At 43.2% G+C, this 25,100-nt stretch overlaps 1 protein-coding gene across 2 annotated transcripts in view; it reads left to right on the top strand.

The window, feature by feature from the left end:
• The window catches only part of LRRIQ1 (leucine rich repeats and IQ motif containing 1), a 1,278,742-nt gene that overhangs the window by 265,285 nt on the left and 988,357 nt on the right, over positions 1–25,100 (top strand). For both annotated transcript variants that reach the window (XR_015295276.1, XM_086917996.1), the window contains exon 8: positions 2,067–2,219. Coding sequence is in view for 1 of the 2 variants with exons in the window: in XM_086917996.1 (XP_086774122.1) it covers positions 2,067–2,219 (153 nt within the window). In the remaining variant the exon portion in view is untranslated. The remainder of the gene's footprint in view (positions 1–2,066; positions 2,220–25,100) is intronic.

The raw sequence follows: 25,100 nt of genomic DNA, 5'->3' as shown, positions 1-25,100 counted from the left end.
CCTATTTAGGGTGGACCTTCCGATCCTTTACAACCCTGTTTTTTTTCCTGTTCATGACTGAATGGAGGCATGGCAGTCACAAATAGGAAAATGGTAACAATATCCCACATGCACTATGAGTGCCTCAAGGGCATTGCCTTTTTACTTTTCAGAAACACACCACATCTTGTGGTTTGTTTCTGAAAAATAAAATCCATCCAGGCCACCATGACATGGTGTGCTGCCCAGCATTGTATAATTTCTCACAAAAGGTGATCCTTGTTTTTGGGAAGGAGCAATTTCAGCATATTTTTGATGCTGACAGGCAAAGGAACTCTAAATTTGGCAGTTGTTCACCATGGAGCTAGTAGTTGTGAGGTATCTACTGCCTGAGTAATTTGTCAGCCTTCTTAACAAATTGAACAAAAAAAACCTAAGATCTTATGGTTGACTGAATCAAAATCAGCCAACATGTCAAAAGACCTGGGGCACTGCATTTTAGTACCATCCTAAATTGGTCAAGGATCAAAAATAGCACTGATTTTATACCATGATGGGTTACTAGGGAACATGAACATGTTTCAGGAACTGAGGACATTCAGTATAGTTCCAAATATGTATAGCCACCATACATTCCACAATTTAAACAGAAGCCTGAACATGGGAAATATGCAAGAGAACAATGGGGTGCAAGATCAATTTTTTTATTAAAGGACTGTCGGCAGCCTTCTTCATGGGCATTGGTAGCACCCAGTTAGGAAATAACATCTTAAGTAGATTATAATAAGCAAAAGGCTATGGGATCTTAGAACCCATTACACATTTTTCTATAGAGGAACCAGACAGTACCAAGCTATCAAACAAAACATTCTGCACAGACTCAGTTGTAGTGGGACCAAATGATGCAAGGCTAGTACCAAAAGGAATTAAATGACTGGTTAGTAGCTGATGTGGAAGTTAAAACACCAGAGTTACCCCTCTGCTCTTTTGTGGATTATGTGGCAGAGCAGGGAATTTCCTACATGTAGCAAGCTCAACATTATGGGGATATTCTGATTGAAGGGCAGATGATGATAAATCCACAATTTTTGTTATATTTACTGTTATCGGTCTCTTCTTAATCGGGTTTTAATATTATATTTTGGCAAGGGTGTAATGTAAAATGCAAATGTGTTGGCAGTAGTATAAATGTAAAAGTAAATATACATAGAAGGGCCATTTGCTTTGCGGCCTTACTCGCTATTCGAAAAATATTTGTGTTTATTTTCAAAGAAAAAGGATTTTGACAAATAACTTTGTGCAGTAAAAATCCAGGTGATATTCCAGGAAGGGTTTTTGGGGGGTGTTGGCAGTGAATGGTGGGTGATTCTGCAATTGCCTTAATTAAATAGGGTACATTTCTTTACATGTGAATCAGGTAGAAGTGCACTTGATGAAGATTATGAGCTCAGAATGTTCCAGCAAATCTTTCCAATGTCCCTCCTTCCCTTTAAACTTTTTTGAATGATTGCGGAGAGCTCTTGGATTTCCAGTCTGAGGGAGAGTGTTTGAATAAAAGTGGCATCCTTACTGAAGGGTAGGAATGAACTGGACAGCCAAGGTTGAGGATGGTAATGTGGTGATGATTTTTTGAGCGTACTTTGTGGAAAGGAGTGTAATTAAGGGTACAGGTATGTGTCTTATACTCCTTGATTTTAGTTTTATAATGTTATTTGTAAAGATTAATCTAATTTAATTGACTCTCTCTTATACTGAAAATTATTGCATGGAAAATAATGTAGAGAGCCAGCCTACCAGGCAGCAGTAAGGTAAGGTACAGATAGGGAGTGGGGTGGTTGTGTGTTCAGTATTGTGGGTGTTATGGAATAGGAGAATTATATACATTTGTTATTTTCTAAGGTAAGTGTGGAGGAGAAGAGGGCCATTGGTGGTAGATATCCGTGAGGCAGGTGTAACCTTGGAGTGAATTTGAAGAGTAACGAATAGCAAGCAGAAGATTTCAATGCTCTCTTCATAAATTTGCAAGTATTAGATGCACATATATGTTTATGTATATATGAAAGTCTATTGTTCTATTCCATCTGTAGGTAACAACAGTTACTCTTGAAGATTTGCCAGGTTGCAGCCTTTCCACATTATCAGAGTGTGCAAAGCTTCAGTCTTTGACCATGAGACGTTGTGGACTAACTGCGTTGGAAGGACTCAATAGCTGCAGTGCTCTTAAGTACATAGATGTACAGGTAGAGTATACAATGCATTGTAGTTTCTCCTGCAAGTTATTCTTATTGATGAACCTTGTAGTGATTTAAATTAAATTAGTTCCTTACAACACCAATGAGCTTTTACACATCTAACAATATGTGGATATTGTTGCTAATTTCCAATGTTGATATTTTCTTGCTGATATTTTCTGTGGCCTGTCAGATCAATCCAGCTTTTGTCTTGCTATGTCTTCCTTTTCATTTAGTTTCTCGTTAGTTGATGTGATAGCAGACAATAGAGTCCTCTGAAGGCAATTGCTCCATCTGATGCAGAATCATTGCGTCCCAGATCTTTCATTCATATGTAGGAAATACTCAGCCTACTCACTGTACCAAATTGATGGAATAGGACTACAAAGGTCTACAACCTGGGGGTTTCAGACAATAACAGTTGATAGTTCTCAAGACAGTAAGGTTGTGTGCCCAGCACGGTTTAGTATGTCTCAACGTATTCTTTTTATGTCTGGCTGCTGCAATCCTTAACTACAAGGCAAAGTCACCACTACAAGCCACATACAACAAACAAAATACGCTTACAAATTCAGGAATGGGCTTTAGGTCAGTCTTGTATGCCTTTGGTTTTTTTGGGGCTAACTCCCTTCAGTCTGTGGCTTGCTTTATTGTCCATGTTTTGGAACTAGCCCATGCTATTTTGCAGATGTTTCCTTTTTCATATATTTTGTGCTTCTGTAAAAAGATAAAGGTAGTACCAGTGATTGACACTGCACATGTGTTAGTCACATGTGAGCCCCCATGTTTTCTGTGTTCAATTCCTCGACCCTTAATCACTATAACATTATGAGGGAAATTATCTTGTCTAACAGGGCCACTCATTGCAATGACTATTTACTATCTGGGATTGAGGGGATTCCCTTTACAGTTCTTCAGCATGAAAACATTACGCACCAGGGTTGAGGCAAGAAAAGCCTGTACTGCTAACATCTGTGGCTACAAACTTTTAGTGATGGTGCTCATGAAACCAAGGAACACAACCCTGTCTGTTCCTTCATGGGCAAAGCCCAAAATACAAAGCAAGAAATATGGAATCAGCACCCATCAAGGAAATGTCTTAAACAGTCTCTGGTATCCTCAGTAAATCAAAAAATGAGTCTCATAATAAACCGGTCCGGACTTGAATGGTGCTTCTTTTTCAATTCTTTATTATGATGATCCACAACAGATTAAAAATCCAGAATTACATGCAAATTTTTCCTTTTAGCCAACGCGTTTCGTCTCATGAATGAGACTTCTCCAGGGCTAAAAATAAAGCATAAACTAATTACACACTCACAAATCTATAAAAATATTATTTACAAAAAGAAAGGGTTAAAAACAGACACATCACAAAATATTCCATGGCAGTTTTGATCAGTCCGAGTTAATTAAAACTTGAACATACAGTGTTTGTTTAAGTTCTTCGATTCAAGAAACAAAAGAAAAGCTGTTGGAAGGCAGGCAATTTTTCAGACTTAATTTAGTGAGCCATGGTAGGCAACAAGGAAAAGGGTTCATAAAGAGAAAGAAATCAATCACAAGGATTTACATCCAGCTATTGAAAAATAGCTGGAAAAAGAAAACATCAATGCAAACATACCTCATAGAGCTGTGTTTATCAATAATAGTGCAAGTAATGGCAGTTCCTTTGTCATAGCAGATTATTTAGATATTCTAAAGAAACACACAGAATATATTTCATCAATAGCTGTATTTGTTCTACATGTTCAGTATTATCATATATACAAATTCCACATTAAAACATAAGTACAAATTAGTAGTCTCCAAGTCTTTAGAAAATGACAGAAAACCATGCAAAAAATATTGAAAAAGTCAATTATAATATGCATTAAATTGTTTATATTCAAAATTCCTTACAGACAAATTCATCAATAGATAAGATTCTTGTGAATAAATCAGATAGCACACAAAATGTAAACATAATTTAGATCTCATATTATTCATTGTTGCTTGTGATCTGAAATAACTTAATGGTAACCTCAATATGAGGTGCCATACTACCCTATGTGGTCATTGTAATTCTAAGAACTGTATTGTACCTTACTGTTTACTCTATAGTTATAAAATACTGTACTGCGTTTGTGCTCAAGAACTAGGAAAATACCTGTCAATCAAATTCTGTGTCTTGTGTCCACTGTAGAGAAGACAAGAAGAATAAGCAACAAGAATAATTGATTAGCCTATATTTTTGATACTTCAAAGTCAACACATAAGTCTGATATAGTAACAAAACACCATTGCTCAAAAGTACCTATTCCAGAAGGTTCTAAGGCTAGCAATGTTAATAATTGTTTTAAAATTTTGACCCAATATACTCTAAAAGTCAAGAAATGTATTGCGACACAAGACCCAAAAATATTACTTAAACATGGTGAGCAATTAGTCAGATATCTTGGAGTGTAAACCACTAATGTCTGAAATATAACAACCTCATTCCAAACAGTAAGTATTATGCTATTATTAAAACATAAGTCTTCAAAAGGGGCAGAGTCACAAGTAATGAGTTAAAATAAAATATTAGCTGGAAAGAAACAAACATGAGAGGCATCCAAAAAAATCTCTCATAAAGAGCAGAGCCTTCGGCCGAATTTACCAAAAAGGGCACACAACACTGAATCATGAACCTGCCATTTTCGGGAAAACACATTTTTTGGTACCCTTGTGGACGAGATGTCTAGAATTCAGACAGAATTGGACACTCTCAAGGTTGTTGGCGAGGAAAAGAAAGAAGAAATCCTGCAGAAGGTACAGACTTATGACATATGGTAATTCCAGCAGAGGGTTCCAACACCTCACTGCCAACAACATCAGCAGCAGGCAAGGTAATACTTCCATCCTCATAGACCATCTAGAGGAAGAGGTTCACAACAGCAACAATAGCCTTCAGCCTCAGGAGAGCCTCCTGTAAAACAATGAATTGTCACTTCCTCCATTTCTGTTACCCGCTCTGGTGGGAGAAGTATTGTCAGTAGCTTGGAAGAGTAGCAGTCATTCACAAAAGACAGCTGGGTCTTAAATATTGCACAGAACGGCTATTCTCTTCATTTCAGGTGGCCTCCTCTTTCTGTTCCTCTGGCAGAAACATCACAGTACAGTCTAGACCTCTTGCAGTCAGAAATCAAGAGTCTAATTCAAAAAGAGGCCATAGAAAAGGCCACAGAGAAATGTACTGTATTGTTATATTTATTGATAGATCTTCTGTATTATTTTTTATCCCCACGTGAAATAATGTGTTCTTAGCTGCTTATATATGAGCGATCATGTAATTGTATCAGATGTTCTTATACCTTGCTTGTGGCTATCTATGTATTTCCTTACTGCACCATGAACTCCAATAAGAAATAAAAATAATAAAAAAAAGAGAACGCCACAGAGAAGGTTCCATGTCATCAAAGGGAATCAAGAATCTATTCCTGATACTTTCTAGTATAGAAGAAAAGACCAAAACAGTTCAGATCCATCTTAGGCCTCAGAGTGCTCAACAAATGCAGACAACGCAAAAGATTCAGAATGCTGGCCCTTAACCAACCCTATCCACTGCTGCATCAAGGAGATTGTATGTATACAATAGACCATCAAGATACAGGTTCCCACAGTCTGATTTCCATAAAGCATCGAAAAGTTATCTGTTTCGGAATGGGATCTTGGCCTATCAGTATAAAGTACTGCCATTTGGTCTCAAATCAGCCCCAATTATAATGTCTGGCCGCGGTCGCAGCATTCTCAAGTAAACAAAACCTTAGTGTATCCTTACTTGGATGACTGCCTGATTAAGAGTTCCTCATCATCGCAGACAAAGGAAAATTTTGTACATCGCTGTCGAAATACTCAACAATCTGTGTCTTCGTATTAATTTCCAAAAGTCTACAGCATGCCCAGTACAAAATTGGCACTAACTGAGGGCCACACTGGGCACACAGTCCACAAGGGTGTATCCTTCAGAGGAAAGACCATTGTCAATTACTCTGAAATGTTGCAATATTCTACAGGTTCACCATACATCTGTGAGTCAGATTGCTTCTCTATTGGGGTCGAGGGCTTCATGCATATTCATAGTACCTCATGCAAAGTTACATGTGAGACCTCTGCAGCAATGCCTGGAAGACCAGTGGAATAAACTCTCCAAATTCTGGGAAGACAAACTGACATTATCACAGGCTGCCTGCAAATCTCTCCCATGGTGGGGGGATTATTCCATCAGGACCCACCAAGTCAAACACTATTCACTGATGCTTCCCTCCAGGGATTGGGAGCTCACATAAGGTTCCCTTCACACTCGGGGTGTTTCGGTTGGGCAAGGATAAGACTTATCACATCAATATGCTAGAATTGAGAGCAGTCCATCTTGTTATGAAATCTTTCTTTCCAGCAATCACAACTAATTACATCATTGTTCAGACTGACAACACAACAACTATACATTACCTGAACAAACAGGGAGAAACTCGCTCTCGCCCTCTGTCTCTCGAGGCTCAAATGATTTAGAAATGGCTACTAGCCAGGAACTTGATGATAACAGCCATTCATCTGCCAGGCGATCAAAACATGGAAGCAGATTCTCTCATTCAACACTTCTAAGATCATCACAACTGGATTCTCAATAACCAGGTGTTACAAGACATTTTTCACAAATGAGGATATTCTCAAATAGACCTGTTCACAGATGCAAATAAGAGCAAATGCCACAACTACACATCTAGATACGCCCAACCAGGGTCAAAGGGGAATACCCTTAAGATAAGTTGGTCAGGGAAACTTCTCTACACATTTTCACCAACTCCTTTCATTCCAACAGTTATTCTGTAGCTGTCTCAATCCAAGACCATGATGATACTATTAGCACCAGAATAGTCTCGCCAGTGGTGGTTCCCAGACCTTCTACATATGCCAGGGAGGCCTCACAAGACGTTGCCATGAAGACAAGATCTCCTGTTCAAGTTCTGTGGATAGATACTGATTCTCAACTTTGCATCCCTGAGCTCGACAGCATGACTGCTGAATTCTTCCAATATGGACATTTAAGGCCTTTCTAAAGAAGGTATGGACATTCTCAGAGAGGCTGGGAGACCTTCCACCGAGAAGATCAAAAGCTTTCAAATGGAAAAGGTTTTATTTATGGTGTACACAGAATAATCACAATCCAATTTCATGACAAGAAGATGTAGTTGCCCATATCTTGTACATTTGGCTAAATCAGGGCTGCAGTTTTTCTTAATTAAGGTTCACCTTTATTGCCATTACGGCCTATAGGAAATCTACTTCACAAACATCTTTCTTCGGAATTCCAGATTGGAAAAAGTGTTTTTGGAAGGACGTAGAAAGGTGTTCCCTCCAGTTAGGACTCCCACTCCTCCAAGGGAACCTAATATTGTCTTTCCAAATTAATTGGCCCGCCATTTGAACCAATATGTAAAGCCTCTTTGCAACATCTCACATGGAAAGTGGCTTTTATTTTTGCCATCACTTCCTACTATAGGCTAAGTGAAATTCAAGCCCATTGTTCTGAGGTACCGTACAGTGTTTCACTCCAATAGAGTGGTGATGAAAACTCATCCCAGTTTTATCCTAAATGTAGTCTTAGATTTTCACATTGACCAGAATATCACTCTACATTCTTTCCTAACTCCTCCAATTCAGCTGATAGGTTGTTGCATTCTCTAGATATTAACGGAGTGATAAAATTCTACTTGGACAAAACCAAAGGAATCAGGAAATTGGATCACCTTTTATTTTTATAACTATAGTCTGGTCAGAACAGGTTTGGCATTCTCTAAACAAACTATTTGCAGCTCTATTAAGGAATGTACCTATTTCTGACATTTGTAAAGCCACTATATGGAAATCTGCTCAGACCTTTACAAGGTATTATTGTCTTTATTCCAACTGCTAAAGCAAATACTCAAGTAGAACAGGCTTCTTTAAGGAATCTTTTTGGGTAAGTGTTGGAGCTGTTTCATATATATATATATATATATATATATATATATATCACTGATGACATCTCAAATGACATCGCTGATGACATCACTGATGACATCTCAAATGACATCACTGATGACATCACTAATGACATCATCCATGTGATAATACGATGCACCTCCTCACACTCTAATCTAACCTTTAATACACCCAGTGATAAATACAAACTACCATTCCTGAAATTATTGACCTACCAATACCAGTAACTACATACGCACTCACTGATTTCGAGGTCTACACACACATCCACTCATTCACCCATACAATCACTCATACAGACAGACACTCATCAATACAACACTATCATATCCACTCATACACCTATACAGACACTTACATGCTGACACTCATCCACAAAGTTACTCAAACACCTAGTCAGTTATGCAAAGAATCAATCACACTCCCATTTCCTCAACTACAAACTTATACACACTAAACCTTACTTATTCAAACATATACTAACACATACTTACTCTCTTTTACAATCACTAATACAAGTACACATTGATCCATACAGTCACTTACGCAATCACAGGCTCTGATGTTTAGTCATTTATATATGCCAACTCTCACATCCACTGTGTTTTATATATGTACTTACATGGACATGTAGCACTGATATATCCATTCACTCAGCAACACACCCATACACACAGTCAACCGCCCATACAGCTGTTTCTACATTCACTCTTGAACCCATATACCTAGTGAATGAACTGGTCACACATCTATGCACAGTGTCACACACCTCACAGCCACCCACACACATACTCACCCTCACATTCAAATACTTAGACAACCAATCAATAACCCATATAGCCACTCATATAGCTGCTGATCAACACATGCAGCAGCTTACACAACAACAGACCTAATGATGCACACATTCAGAGAGTTTAGTCACTAACCAATGCATTCAGTAAGACACATTTAATCACTCACTCATACAGTCAGTCACGCACCTACTAAATCCTTCATCCAGACACTCATACATACACTCAATCTTCAATATGTTAGACACATTTTAACTTTATAGGAACACACATTCACTGGATGATGTCATCAGTGATGTCATCAGTGATGTAATTTGAGATGTCATCAGTGATGTCATCAGTGATGTCACTGACCATGTCATGAATGATGTAATATGTGACATCATCAGCAGTGGATTGCGGGCGCGCGAGTTATAGTGAGTCCAACTAACTATAACGTGGGAATTTCAATGGTTTTGTATGAGTAAACTGTTCAGCTAACTATAACTGGTGTGAAACCTATGGTTTTTTTCAGTGAATTTCAAAGGTATTTTAAAAGCTAATTCCTAACTATAACGTTTGTGAAACCTATGGTTTTTCCAGTGAATTTCATAGTTTTTATAAAAGCTAATTCATGTGTATATCGACTTTGTAACCTGCGATTATTTTTTTTTGTTAGCTGTTTTTTACAACAATGAATTATATATTTTTTTTTAAAAAACATTTGTTAAATGTATATATATTTTTTTACATTTTTCCCGGTGCACTCAGGGTGAGCGCACCGGTAAGCTCCCCCGAGAGTGCATCGACAGCGCTATTTCTGCGTTCGTAAAAAATAAATATGTATGAAAAGTAAATAATAATGGAAGACATTTAGTACCATACTTATAAAAGCAGTATTTTTGATTTACGAAATGAAAATGATTTTGCATTTCCATTGTTGAAGCCTCAATGATTAGCTGCAAGAATAAAAAGATCAATGACAACAGTTCAATAAACAATTCGCTCTCAGCATGCTTGAGTATGCAAGATTTATTGGAAACCCAATTAGAAAGTAATCACAATGCAAGATACGTGCACACGGAGACCTCAGCAAAAGCTCACTGAGTGCCCAATTGGTATGACAGTGCAGAGACATTTTATAGGTATATGCCCCCACAGGATGGGCATCATAGCATACGTAATCTGGATGAGGGTATGACCTGCTAGACCAATCAGTGAAGTGCACATATGGTGTGATACCCTTTTAAGGCTCGAAAGTGTGCCTACATTACCCACGTGTCATCTACAAGAACAGAATTGGGTTTTTCCATAAAGGTGAAATCGGCGTTTCTAGTGTACGTGGGTTCTGCACGTATTTGACCAGCAAGGGCAGGTCATGTCATGTCGACATCTTTTACTGAAAGATATGAGGTTTGGCAATAGCAAGCTAAAAGCTGGAAGCTGGCATGTCATTTCTCGGAAGCCTTGCGTTCGCTCTGCACGTTGCAGCTGACTGACACACAGAGTAGAGCGTGCGACCACTCTGTGGATTTCTGCTGGTGTCTTTCTTTCGTAGTTCAAAGAAGACTATAGGCCTGAAAACATATGTATTTGGTATCATATAAATGTCTGCTTCGTCATCCCCAAATCTGATACCAAATCATATGTTAATCAGAAGTCATTCATCTTTATCATCTCCTGTTCCTCTTCCTCATCCTCATCCTTGTGAGTGTGGTGTTGTGAACCACCTTTCCTGAATATGCAGTTAGCGCAGGACCTAAAAATTGCTGCACAACAAGATGGGCATATTCTTATCAGGAGGCACAGTGTCAAAATAGCTGCTATCACTATTATAACTGCCTCAAGTATCCATGATCCCCAGCCGGTGAACCACTTAATCACCTCTTCCCATAGACTACCTGTGTGTATCCCGTGGGCTTCATCTCTTATATCTTTAATTTTTTTAATAGCTTTTATTATATTCCCACTGTTGTCCGGAATGAATACACAGCATTGGCTCGGAGCCAGGGGAGATGCTTGGGAAGATGCCTCATGGAGGACGGAACAGACTCCTCCCTCCTTTGCCAGAATCATATCGAGAGCAATCCGGTTCTGGATTACGACAGCCCTCATGGAGGTGAGCTCTTCTGTTATGTTCCCTAAGGCGTCAGTGGTAGAGTCCGCTAGATCTTCAATCATCCTGGACAACTGGTGTATCCGTTCTGAAGTATAGATATTGCCTAGTACTGGAACCATTGCCCCAACACCTGTTAACACGTGGTCTACCCAAGCGGGCGTTCTCTTGGCTCTCGCCAGTGTCATCTTTGGTTTTTCTGCTGGCACTAATTTTGTGAAGTGGGTCATTTTTGGGATGATGGAGGCTAAGTAGCAACTTCCATACCATCCTGGGGGCAGGTAGAAGTATGCCCATGGACCACAAACAAAGAAAAGGCCTTTGTAACCTACCAGACCTGGTGACGGCTCGTCACGACTCCTAACTCGAGTTAGTCTGGTTGTGTGGTTACAGCTGCTCATTCCCATGTAAATCTGGGGAACTGTCTTTATGGGTGGTATGCCTTTTATCCTGTTTATCCTGTCCTCGCAATCAAATAGGCCCTGTTCTCCTTGAGCGACCTCCTCGAAGGTACATCCAAATGAGATGCACTCCTTCCAATTGTCTTTGGACAGCAGTTCTGAAAGGGTGCATGTTCTGGTAGCCCCCTTTGGAAGAACCGGCACTCTCTTGGGTGTTACTACTTCTTCCTTGAGGATGCAGGAGGGGGCTGGGACTTCCCCTACCCTGAACCTTGGTATTTTCAAGTGGCCTGTTTCTATGTCATCCCAACCTGCTCTGCCATTCCATTCCTTGTTTCTGGACGCCCTGTCAAATCCCTTTAGCATCTCTAAGTCTCCCTTGGTTGGCTGCATATTCATACAAGGGATCCTCTTAGGTCTGTGAGGGGGGTCTGTTGTCTTCCTGCTATAGCTATAGCCCTTGCTGCCGCGGGGATCAACAGTCAGTATTTCAGAAGAGGGTGTACCTATGGATACTGACGCAGACATGCCGTGTTGACTTTGGAACATGTCTCGCAAGAGGACACAGCCTACATATTTGGATAATGGCAGGACGTTGTACTTTAAACTATGTGTGGTGTCTGTGGGCAGGTGTGTGCAAACATAGCAGTCAGATATATTCAAAATTGTCACATACAGTTTCAACATTTCCACATATTGGTTCCCTTCGTAGGTATCCCACAATCCTTCTTTGTCCCCTTTATTCACATCCACCCCCACACCAGTAATGTTCATTGTTATATTTTGTTCATAGTCTCTTGGCATTTTTGTTGGCTCAGTTCCATCACTACCATCCCCCACCCTTCCATTTAGGTGTGGTATTTCAAGCTCATTAGAATATGTTATTATTATTGCCGTCACTATCACCGCTGGAATTGGTAACAATATTGCAAGAATCACTGCTCTCCAATTACATGTATGTCTCTCAGTGGACTGCATGACTCTGTACAAATCTCTCCCTTTCCTATGCTATGCAATCTTCTTGTGAATAGGCCCTAAGTTGGTCCACTTGGCGCTATGCTGGCTTGCCCTTAGAGTCAAGCATTTACCCACTGCTCTTCTCTCAGTTTTCAATGTCTCGAACAGGTCTATGACCAGTGATCTCTGTTGCAAAAGCGGCACAATGGATGGTGTTCAAGGTTTTGAATAATGCTAGAACCAGAACTCTGTATCGCAAAAATAGAACTATTGAGAATGTCAAAACGTAGGTCTGTTAACTCTTGCTCAGGAATTTGCTCTTGGCTCGCTGGAAAGGAAATATCATTGAAAATCAAATGTATCAGCTCACTGAGCAATAGAGGCCTCGGTACCAGGAGGGTCAGAGTTGCAGTTATGTTTTTTCCTGGACATAAAATAGTTAATTGTATCCTGGACCGTTGTCCGCAGGCTTGTATTGACACAGATCGAAGTCTATTTGTCAGGAGCATTGCATTTAGCCAGCAGCCCGTTGATCATTAACTCCCTTGGTCATGTTTCTGTTTGCTGTGGGAGCGAAGGTTGTATCCCTGGCTGGGCCCGGTGGCTGCCACCTGAACCGGTTGCGTCTTTTCTCCGCCCGTTACTTTCTTTGTGTGTGAGGCATGAATCCACGACGCTACGCCTTCACACTTCACAGCTGTGGCCGTCGTGAGGATGACCTGCCTTGGCCCCTTCCACCTCGGCTGCAAGCAGTTTCTCCGTGTGTGGGCTTTGATCCAAACCCAATCACCAGCCTTTAGATCATGGGGTGGCGGTGTCACTGCATCTGGAAGGGACGTCAGCACCTGGCAGTGGAGGTAACGTAAGACATGTGTTAACTCTTTACAGTAACATAGCAATAAGTCGTCCATTACTGACAGGGGGGCTGTTGACATATGCCCTGGTATTTTCATGGGGCGGCCGAATATGATCTCATGGGGGCTTAACTTTGTTATTCTGTCTGGCGTACATCTCATTGCTAAAAGTGCGAGAGGCAACGCGTCTACCCATGAAAGGTCAGTTGACGCACAGATCTTTGCAATTTTACTTTTCAAAATTCCATTTCTGCGCTCGACAGCCCCTGCCGCCGGCGGGTGATAGGCGCAGTGTAGCCTTTGCTTTATTGCCAATCCCTTGCAAAGCCCTTTTATGACATTGGAAATGAATGCAGGACCATTGTCGGATGCCAGGACGGAAGGTACCCCAAATCTGGGTAGTAGCTCTTTAAGTAGACACTTTGCCACACTCTGGGCGTCACAATTTTTGGTGGGATAGGCCTCTACCCATTTGCTAAACATGCAAACAATTACCAAAACGAACCTATATGACTGGGTGGGGGGCATGTCTATAAAATCAAGCTGAAGGCTTTCAAATGGTCCATGGGGGGGTGGAAAGTGGCCAGGCGCAGTTGGGATACCTTTTCCAGTGTTGTACTGCGCACAGACAGCACACTGCTTGCACAGCCTCTCTGCTGTCTGGCGGAATTTCGTGTTGTACCAACACTGGGAGAATAACCTGACCATGCCATCCCGCCCCACGTGTGAAGGTCCATGGAACAATCTACTCATTGAAGGGAGCATGGTTGAAGGCAAGCATATCCTGCCATTAGGTCCTACCCATAGCCCCTCTTCAGTTTGTTTGCATCCCTGTTGGTTCCACTCCTCTCTTTCACTGTCAGCTGCCTCCCTCTGAATACGTATTGGATCAAAATGCAGTGAACCCTTATCCTCTTCCGTGTCTGTCTTGTTGCCTACTAGTTGTACCATAGCTTGCTCGCAACCTGTAAGCGCTATCCTCTTTGCTTCTTGGTCAATGAAGGCATTGCCTCTGGAGATGGGGTCTTTTGATGAAGTGTGGGCGGCACATTTTATTATGGCCACCTTGCAAGGTAATAGCAGTGCTTGGAGGAGGTCACAAATCAATTGTGCATGCTGTATTTGCTGGCCTGCTGATGTAAGGAACCCCCTCATTGACCATAACTGGCCAAAATCGTGGACCACCCCAAATGCGTACTGACTGTCTGTGTATATATTTACTTTCTTCCCTTTAGCCCATGCACATGCTCTGGTGAGTGCCACAAGTTCAGCTGCTTGTGCACTTTTTGCTGCTGTCAGTCTCCCTCCTTCCAACAATGTAGTTGCTGTGCCCACTGCATAGGATGCTTGTAGTACTCCTGTGTCATCCCTTAAACATGACCCATCTACAAATAGATCCCCTTGAGCATCTGGGAGCGGTGTGTCTTTAAGGTCCGGTCGTATCTTAGTGTGCCTGTCTATTGCCAATGCGCAATCATGGAAGGAATCATCTGAGTCAAAGTCTTCCAGCTCATGCTGCGTGGGTAACAAGCATGCAGGGTTCAAAGTGGTGCACCTCTTGATGATAATGTGTGGTGTCAGGAGTACCAACTCATACCTGGTGAGGCGTGCATTTGTGAGGTGCTGTGTCTTAGTGGATGTCAGAAGTGTGTCCACGGCGTGGGGCACGTGCAGCACTAGTGTGTGTCCTAGCACTAAGTTGTCTGATTGTTCCACGGCGAGTGCTGCAGCAGCTACTGCTTTCAGACACGGTGGGAGCCCTGCAGCCACTGGGTCTAGAGTGGCAGAATAGTATGCCACGGGGCGGTAGAAAGCTCCATGTTTCTGAGCCAAGACCCCCGTCGAGCACCCCCCCCTCTCGTGGCAAAACAAATGAAAGTTTTTCCCATAGTCTGGTATGCCTAATGCTGGTGCTCCTTTTAATTCCCTTTTTAGCGCATTGAAGGCTGCCTCGCATTCTTGTGACCAGGGTACAGTGTCAGGTATGCCTTTGTGTGTCAGTGCCTGCAGAGGTTTTGCAATGAGAGAGAAGTTTGGTATCCAATGGCGACAGTATCCTGCAACTCCTAAGAAAGCTCTAACTTCCTTCTGAGTGCGGGGTCTGGGAAAATGTGTTATTGTCGAGATTCTGTCTGGCAACAGCTTCCTTGTTCCTTCTGTTAACTCGTGGCCTAAGTATTTCACAGAGGTGAGGCAAAACTGTAACTTCTTTGGGGAGACTTTATATCCCTTTAATGCTAAGTGGCATAGGACAGCGATGGTGTCCTTCACACAAGCCTCCTTTGAAGGTGAGGCCAATAGCAAATCGTCAATGTACTGGATAAGTGTGGATCCCTCCTTCAGTACCAGGGAGTCTAAATCTGTTTTTAGGGCATGTGTGAAAATGGATGGTGACTCTGTATAGCCCTGAACGAGCCGTGTCCAACAAAATCTTTTTTGTCGGAAGCAGAAGGCGAAGAAGTGTTGGCTATCAGGGTGCAAGGGGATTGTGAAGAAGGCGGAGCTAAGATCCATCACAGTGAAAGTCTTAGCCCACACAGGTATATTAAATAATATTGTCGCTGGGTTTGGGACCACTGGGAAAGATGGTAAGACTATTTTGTTCAATTCTCGGAGGTCCTGAGTAAATCGATAGACAGGGGCCCCGTTCGGGCCCTTGGATCCTTTTTTCACAGGAAGTATCGGGGTGTTACATTGACTGTATTGAATCTCCCTTAAAATTCCTTGCTTCAGGAGGTCTTGTATCACTGGTGCGATGCCCTCCTCCCCTTCTTTTGAGATTTTGTATTGTGGCACTCTTGGGAGAACTGCCCCTGGCTTCAGTTTTATCTGTACCGGTGGGTAGTTCAATACCCGCCCTACGTCATTGGCACTTGTTGCCCAGACCTCTGGCGGCACACAATGTCGTAATTCTGGCGGTATTTGGAGGTCGGGGCATGTCATGAATGCTTGTACCATTAAACCATTTGCCTTGCTCTCTAAAAAGACCCCTGTTGGTGAGCAGTGTATGGTGCATTGTAATTTGCATAACAGATCTCTCCCCAGCAAATTCACGGGGCAGAACCTGCTAAGGATGAATTGGTGGTGCACTGTTATCGTGCCTACTACAAACTGTAGTGGCTCAGTAAGGTATTCTGTAATCGGTTGGCCAGTCATGCCTACTGCGGTTATCGTAGTCCTAGAAAGTGGAGCTTCAGGCGTTGTTAGTGCCTTCAGCATTGATCTTTGAGCCCCTGTGTCAATTAGAAATGGAACAACCCTGCCCAATACCTCTCCCTCTACATATGGTCCGGATTGATCTACTAATATTGCTGGTGCTGTTATTATCACGCAGTTTCCCACTTTCAGGCATCCCTAGAATGGTGGTGGGGGTGGGGGTGGGGGCCAGTCATTCGTTACTGGGGTCCATCCCTCCCCTCCTGCCCATTGCTGCTGGGACTCATTTTCATGTGGCGTGTTGTCTCTGTACTCTGTGTGCTGAGTGTAGTTGGCGTGCTGGTGTCTGCCCTGTTGCCCGCTGTTCTGTTTGTACCTACTGTCCTCACCTCTTTTCTTTAATATTGGACAATCTGCTTTCCAATGATTAGGATCCTTGCAATAGAAGCATGCTGTTCCTTGGGGTGGCAGGGAGGTTGATCTGCGGGGTAAGGAAGGTGTCCTACCGGTCTGCTGTCTTCCTACGCCTCGCCCCCCCCCCCTGCTCCTTTCCCTGCCTCTGTTATTGCTATAGAACCGTTCCTGTGCCACCATTAACCTGACTTTTTCTTTCTTCAGTTTTTCTGTCTCCATTGCCTGAGCGCTAGCCTGGAAATCTGCGCAATATTTCGCCGCTGACAGCACTTTTTCTATTTTCTCCTGCTGCCAACAGACGAAAGAAGTCTGAAGGTGTGTCCTGATGGGTGGTGCGAGGCCTTGTACAAATGTAGTTACCAGAGCTGGCATTGCATCTCCCATGGGGTCTTTCAATCCACTGTTCTGCCTATATACTTGCAGGAGGCGATCAAAGTATGCATTCACACTTTCATCCTTTTCCTGTTTGGTGCTTGTAATTTTGCTCCAATCAACCCTATCTTCCGGCACCCTCTCCTTCAAATGTCCCACTACTTTTTTGTATAACTCATCTACCTCTGGGCCTGGTGTCCCTCCGTTCCCCCGCTTTGGTTCAGCCTCTGGCCACTCAATCGCTCTTTTACAATCCTCCCACAGATCTTTTGGGATGATAATGTTAAAGAGCGTGTCGAGGTCGCGCCACAGTAAACCTCCTAATGATGTCATTCTGCTAAGCTCTTCGTACCATCTCCTGGGCTCCTCGCGTAAACGGGGGAAGTCTCTGCTGAAGGCGCTAATGTCTTGCCTTGACCATGGGACATAAACATATGCTACATCGTTTGGCGCGCTGCCAGGTGGTGGTGGTATCTCTCGTAGGGGCATAATAAGTGATGGGGCCTCTGTTGTTGTAGAGTTGCCTGTTGTGTTGGCCGCGGCGATGGAGTGGGCCAGGGAGTGGGCTACGTCAATTACTGCACATGTGTGAATTAGCTGCTTCCATTGCTGCAATTTATCTATAGCATATTCAAGCGTGTCCTGCAACTTAGACTCCTCCCATGTTACTAAATCTGGGTCCGTGAATCCGAACTTCCCTACTTCCCAATCATATTTTTCTGGAAGTTTGGCACGACTACCTGTGGTCGTCTGGGCGTCAACTTGCTTTGCATACGCTGAGTGGGCCTGGGGTGCTTTGTTCATTAACTCTGCGCGTGCTAAGGACAGTGTCTTCTCTAAATATCTCCTATGCTGTGTTTTTATAAAAGAGTCCACAGTTAGTGAGCCCTCAACAAGCTGCTGTAGTAGCGCCTGACACTTTAAAGAATCACTTTTTAACATCAGTTTTGGTGAATTTGGATTTGATGCTGAAGCCCCTCCCACCGTTCCCCCAAAACTGCCTCTTCTTTTGTTCTCTGGAGCTGGCTCTGTTTCTGTCAAACACTGCTCTAGTGTGGAAATGTCGTGTTCTGTGTGATGGACATATGTAAATGCATCCCATATTAGCGAATGCCATTGTTGTTTGCTGAGTGAGTCATCCTGTGATCCATCCTCAAATAATTGCTGCCACGGACTGTCTATTAGCTTAGGTATTTTAATCTGTTTTTTAATACATTGTTTGAGAACGCTATTTTTCTTCTCGTTGTAATCTGAAGCGGCTTTGACAGCTATCTTTCTCATCAATTTCAGCGTAGCCAGGTCTTGGATAGCTTCCAATTCTGGTTTCGCAACCTTATCTTTCAATGCTCTGCGTACAAAGGTTATGGCTGCGTCTCGTTCCCCGGGAGCTAGCTCAGTGTGTTCTGGCTCAGGTACCTGCTGCAGTGACTCACTGCCCAGGCATCCCAAAAGAATATCTTCTAAGACTTGGTCTTCTGCCTCTTCTTCTTTAACTTGTACACATGGAAATGCGCCTATTGTATCTAATTGCTCTTTTCTCCATCTCCCCTCCAATTTTGCCTGTAATATATTTTTTTTAATTTCCATAAGTTCGCTGTGGACTTTAGATTTTACTGCGCTTGTTGAACGCATATCGCTTAACACGGAGTCCCAATTATGGTACGCCTCCCATTCTAAAGTTCTAATTTTCCTTCCTTTTATATTTAACATTTGGCGTAAGTATGATAGTTTGGCCATGTCATATGTGCCATTGCATGGGAATTGGAGATCCTTATTTTTAGATGTCAGATCATGCCACTTATGTGTGTACATTATTGAGCTTAAGCCTTTTTTTATAGCTACATTATATGCAGGTGAGTTTTTGGGTGGGGCTGGCTGAGTCGTATTTAAATTCTTTTTACTATTGAGGTTTCCCATGGTTGAGTCGTGTGTAGCAGCTAGTCCTAACCGCTTTACAAATAACTGTTCAAGTATACCAGACAAATGGGTTGCGGGGTGGACGTCAATAGAGTAACATGTGACACAATAGGTTGACAAATACTTCACTTATATTTCAGCCGTACAGTATTTGCAAGAGGGCAACAAGAAAGCCATACATCAATCACCCCAACAGGTCATGTACGCCAATTCACCGAAGCATTTTCACAAGGGAGAAAGAAGCCAGATCCTATTTTGTTTGTTTGGGCCTTGACGGCCTGAGAAGCAGGTAAGATAGGAAAACAGACCCTGTGTGCGGCTGTGCCACAGGGTGCTGGCATTCAACAATGTAGCGATAGTGGTGAATTGTTTCACTCTATTCAGTCAATCACAAAAACATCTAGGACAAATACGGGGATCCTACGCAGCAGCGCTGTAGAAAAACCCTTCTGTGCAGAGAATGTGTGTAGGTCTGCTGTGCTTAGTCCCAAAGAAAGTGAGGGGAATATTAGAACTTTTATCAGAAACCATCAAATTTTTTTTATTTTTAGGGAGGTGCACTTTAAGCGGTCTTTCCAGCCAGTCCCTTCCAGAGGCCAGGGGTATTGTGGGCGGGAGTACTTATTTGGCAACGTTGGTAACTGGGTGTGTGAGATGGATGTTTTCTACCAGATCTCCTTCAGTAATGTTCTTAATATACGTTTTAAATGGATAAGCCGGCAATGGTAACCTAGGACCTAGCCAACAAAATACTCAGCCGTTCCTAGCAATATTTGGCCACTACATAGGCCAAGCACATCACAAGTGCACAATAAAAAAATGCAATGAAACCTATAATGATTGAGAAAAGAAACACTGTTGTACTAGGCGTCACACCCCCCTCCTCGTGCCGAGTATGTCCCCTTGGCACGAACCTAGAACCACTCTGGCCCCTAGGTGGACGTCTCCAGGGGGAGGGTGGAGGCGGAACCCAGGCAGGGCGACTGGCGTTAGCAAGAGAGCCAGGAGCGCCCGGGGCGTTCCTCATAAATGCCAAAATATTAGGCCAGCTGCGCGTTGGTGATGGTGCTGGACCCAGGCCAGAGCTCATGAGAACAAATAAAATCACAATCTATCAGATACACAGTATAAACTAAATCTAGTAGCCAACCTGGCCACTCGTATCGCGATACTCAACAGGCACAAATACTATGTGCCGATCTGGGGAGCGAAACTGCCACGTCCTAAAACGGCGAGCTACCTGCTACCACCCACAGGGGAGCACAAACTGCCACAGCTCACAATGAGGGGCCAACTGCTACAACCCAATACCGGAGGGTTAAAGTCCCCTCCCAAGTGTACTCACCGGGCTTCGTCCAGTCTGTTAGAGCCTACCGACGTCCACTGCACCCGCTGGGAATGGTCTGGCGATGGTATCCCGCATTCCAGCTGCCGGTGACTCTCTGCGGCGGGGTAGGGGTTGCAGACCTTCGCCCTCAATGGCTGGCCAAGGGCCCACTGACACGAAGTCACCAAAGAGTTACTGCTGGCCAGGAATCCTGCAGAAGCTTGCCGTCACCAGCCAGCCAGGAAACGCAGGGGACCAAGGTCAGACCCTATAAGATAAAAAAAATGTATGTGAGAGACGGCAGTGGACTTCAGGCAGCAATGACAGAGGTGAACACACGCCCGTGGCACAGAACGTCAGAAAGGTCAACAGCACCGAGGGCTGGAGGAAAGGAAAAGAGAGCTAGACGGGAGCTACCTCCCGGGTCGTGCGGTGACAAAAACACACGTAAACCATCAGAGCCAGAAACAGCAGAATGAAGAAGGTGATCAGAAAAGGAACCACGAAAGACATGGAGTCTGAACAAGCCTTGTAAATATCCCCAGGACACAGGCACACCTCGTCAGACATAGAGAGCCAAGAGTGGGAAGAGTCAGCAGAGTCAGAAACACAACACAAGCGTGCCGAGAGCGAAAAAAAAGGAGCAGGACAAGACCAAAGACAGCGGAGAGGTCACACACGGATCATCCACAGGATCCGACCCCCTCCAGCAACCAACCAGGCCGGGGAGAGATAAACAAACGGAACGTTATCACCTCAAATCCCGCCCTCAGAAGGGTGCCAAACGGGTCCGACCCAGTGTCCGCTCCGTCGGTGTGGCCAGTCAGCTGTATTGGGCCCGCAGCATTCTCCACCAAATGTTGAAGCCTCAATGATTAGCTGCAAGAATAAAAAGATCAATGACAACAGTTCAATAAACAATTCGCTCTCAGCATGCTTGAGTATGCAAGATTTATTGGAAACCCAATTAGAAAGTAATCACAATGCAAGATACGTGCACACGGAGACCTCAGCAAAAGCTCACTGAGTGCCCAATTGGTATGACAGTGCAGAGACATTTTATAGGTATATGCCCCCACAGGATGGGCATCATAGCATACGTAATCTGGATGAGGGTATGACCTGCTAGACCAATCAGTGAAGTGCACATATGGTGTGATACCCTTTTAAGGCTCGAAAGTGTGCCTACATTACCCACGTGTCATCTACAAGAACAGAATTGGGTTTTTCCATAAAGGTGAAATCGGCGTTTCTAGTGTACGTGGGTTCTGCACGTATTTGACCAGCAAGGGCAGGTCATGTCATGTCGACATCTTTTACTGAAAGATATGAGGTTTGGCAATAGCAAGCTAAAAGCTGGAAGCTGGCATGTCATTTCTCGGAAGCCTTGCGTTCGCTCTGCACGTTGCAGCTGACTGACACACAGAGTAGAGCGTGCGACCACTCTGTGGATTTCTGCTGGTGTCTTTCTTTCGTAGTTCAAAGAAGACTATAGGCCTGAAAACATATGTATTTGGTATCATATAAATGTCTGCTTCGTCACCATAAAGCTATTTAAACGTCACTTAGGCGCGCCGCGTAAGCGCCCCCGGAAGGGCCTACGTTTGCGCTGCGTCAGCACCCCTGGAAGCGCCTACGTTTGCGCCACGTAAGCGCCCCCGGAAGCGCTTCGGTGCGCGCAGCGTAAGCGCGTCAAGTCATGTGACCTTAAAGTAACTCTTTTCATTGGTTGCTAACAGTTTTTTTACAAAGAATGAAATCCCCACCCATTTCCTTTACTTCTTCTTTCACTTTTGTGACTGCAAGACCTTTCTTTTTGCTGTCGGATCTTTGTGGGATTAATATCTTGGATTACCATGACTGCCAGACCATCCAGCAGTCAAGATGACTCAAATGAATTTCTTGATGAAGAGGTTCCTCAGCCGAAAATAAAAGAACACTTCATATGGAAGTTTTTTTCCATTCCAAATGACCAGAAAAAAGTAAATGCTCCAAAAGTGGAGTGCAGGATTTGTCACACTGTCCTGTCACGGGGTGACCCCACCAAGAAATATTCTTTTGGAAACTCGACTATGATTCGCCATGTCGAGAGGAGGCACCCCCAGAACTTTGCCCGGGAGAGTGTCAGGGCTCTGGCACGAGAGGTTCCCAGTGATGGGGCCTCTACTTCAACCGGAGGAGCAACTACTTCAGTGAAGGGTCGATCGCAAGAGCTGATTCCTAACATTCAGCCTGCTTTTAATAAAGGCGTTATTAAATGCAGAGACTGTGATCACCTACTTTGCTATGGGGAACAAAGTGTTCTGCTCATGGTTCGTGCATTGGAGAACCATCGCTGCCGTTCCCAGCCCTAAATTTGTTTTTGTTTTTTTGCTCCTGTTGAGCAGTTTCCCATTCCCTGTTTTTGTTTTTGTTCTAAACAAGGAAAAAAGAAGAAAAAAAAGTTCTTTTCAGAACTACCTCCAATTCTCATCAAAGAGCTGTGTTCTTAAAAAATGAAAAAGAGTAAGTGAAGTGGAGAGCATTGATAAAGGAGAGGAAAATGAGTAAGAAAGCACAGAAAGGGACGAGAGGAGAAGGTAAGTGAAGTAGGGGGACTGAAAGAAGGTGAGTGTGGGGAAGGAGAGAACGGAGAAGGAGAGTGAACATGGGGAATGTAGATATGCGAAGAAAATGTAGTAAAGGATTGGGGGTGTGGAAGGGTAAGAAAAGAGCAGTGATGTTTTGGAAAGAGTGGAGATACAGACTGGATAAAGACAAGTAAGTGTGAAACCAGGTAAGTAAGGCAGTGAAGAAACAGAGAAAGTGAAAGAAAAAATAAGAGTAGAAGACTGAAGACCTCATTTTTGCACCTGCCTCACAGCAGGCATAACACTGACGCAGGTCCTTTAACATGGGCCAGGCCCCATGTGAAAGGATACATTGCTGGAGTTGTGTCACTTTTGTGACACACTCCAGCAATGCAGATACGTCTGAAATACTGACGTATCTGTAAGTACTTGCGACATAATGCGTCATAAATTAAATATGACGCATGAGTTGAAGACTGAAGGCCTCATTTATGAGGCCATGCGTCACTTTTACGCCACCGGTGTGTCATTTTTTGTGACGCATATGACCAGAGGGAAAAGAAGGTATTGAAGAACAGGTCGTCCTCCTAAAAAGTCATATGAAGAAATGAGCCCAGAATCTGGGTACGGAGACCTGTCTCGTGTGGTGGCTGACTTCAAAATAATATTTAAGTGTAGCAAAAAAAGAAAGAAAAATGTCTTTCTTTAGTCCTCTCACTCACCAGAGTTTCCTCACGGTGACATGCTTCATCATTGGGGCCATCCCAGTTCTCTACGAAAAGGGGCGTGCTACAACTTGCGAACTACGTAGGAGCACTATAGTTGTAAAGGACTATGTGTGGTGCTCAAAGTGTAGTGAGGTGGAGTGGGTGAGTGTGTGAATTAAAAATACCGTGCTAGTGGGCCTCAATGTTTTATTTTGCTCCTAGACTGGTATGTTAAAAATGGGGTTATACTGTAAGCCGACCAGCTATGTAGGTAGGTTCAGTATATGGTCAACATGTTTCACGCTACCCCTAGCGTTTCGTCAGGACCATACAGGGACCAGCCCTGTATATGCCACTCCTAGAAACCTAAATTAAGGTTAAGGATTCATTAGTGAAAAAAGTATTTACAATGATGAACGCTGCTTAATTAGAACACATGCGTGGTTCAAAATACATACGCGACAACTTTCGGACGCATGTATTGCTCACTGGAGAACCTGTAAGAAAAATGAATAAACAGAGTTTAAAAACACATTGCCCCTTTCTCAGGGAGATCGGGGTCTTGTAAGTCCTTCATGATGCACGTTTTCGATACATATACGTGTATATATGCATACTCTATATGGTGCTTTTTGCCCCATATTGGTGCGTGCAAGCTCTCAGGTCCGGTGTCTTCTAGATGAAAACACGTAAGGTGATTGTGACGTGAAATATCTGTACAAACATTTAGAAGTGACCAACTAAGACAAAGACGGTGAACACACACTACATTTGACATGAAAGTCAAAGTGAAATCCCAAATATTTATATTTGTAGGTGCTTAATAGCACGTCATGGTCTCTGAGAGGGGCGGTGTCGACTTGGTGGAAACAATGCTGTAATTACGGGATTGTTAAAGCAAGATTAGTATTTAAGAAAACCGGAAGGTTATTTGAGTAGCAAGTTTTTCAGAGACTTTGCTCTCTTTTCTCTGGCAGGAGAAACAGGATGGTTCACTTACTTCCTGATCAGCAACCCCCGCGCGGGATTACCTAGCTGCTTCCCCTCGGACCGCATCTTAGAATGTGATCCGCGGGCTCCGTTTATGTATCTTTTTGTTTCCGGGTTGAGTCTAGACTGCCGTGTTTGAGCGGCCATCTTGGGAGTATGCAAATGGTCGTGGCGGGGAAGTATTTTTTCAGTTTCATTAATTCTAGTTTTGAAAAATGTAAAAATAATATTTAGAAAAGAGTGTGGTCTTCATTTTGCGCAGATTGTCTCGTTTTTTAATGTTATTTAATGCACAACGGGAGAAAGGCTAAGGATTTTATTTCTATACTGTTC

The sequence above is a fragment of the Lissotriton vulgaris genome, chromosome 1_1 (assembly GCF_964263255.1).
Source record: "Lissotriton vulgaris chromosome 1_1, aLisVul1.2, whole genome shotgun sequence".
NCBI lineage: Eukaryota > Metazoa > Chordata > Amphibia > Caudata > Salamandridae > Lissotriton > Lissotriton vulgaris.
The sequence above is the reverse complement of the archived record's forward strand: the minus strand, read 5'-3'. Positions and strand labels throughout refer to the sequence as shown.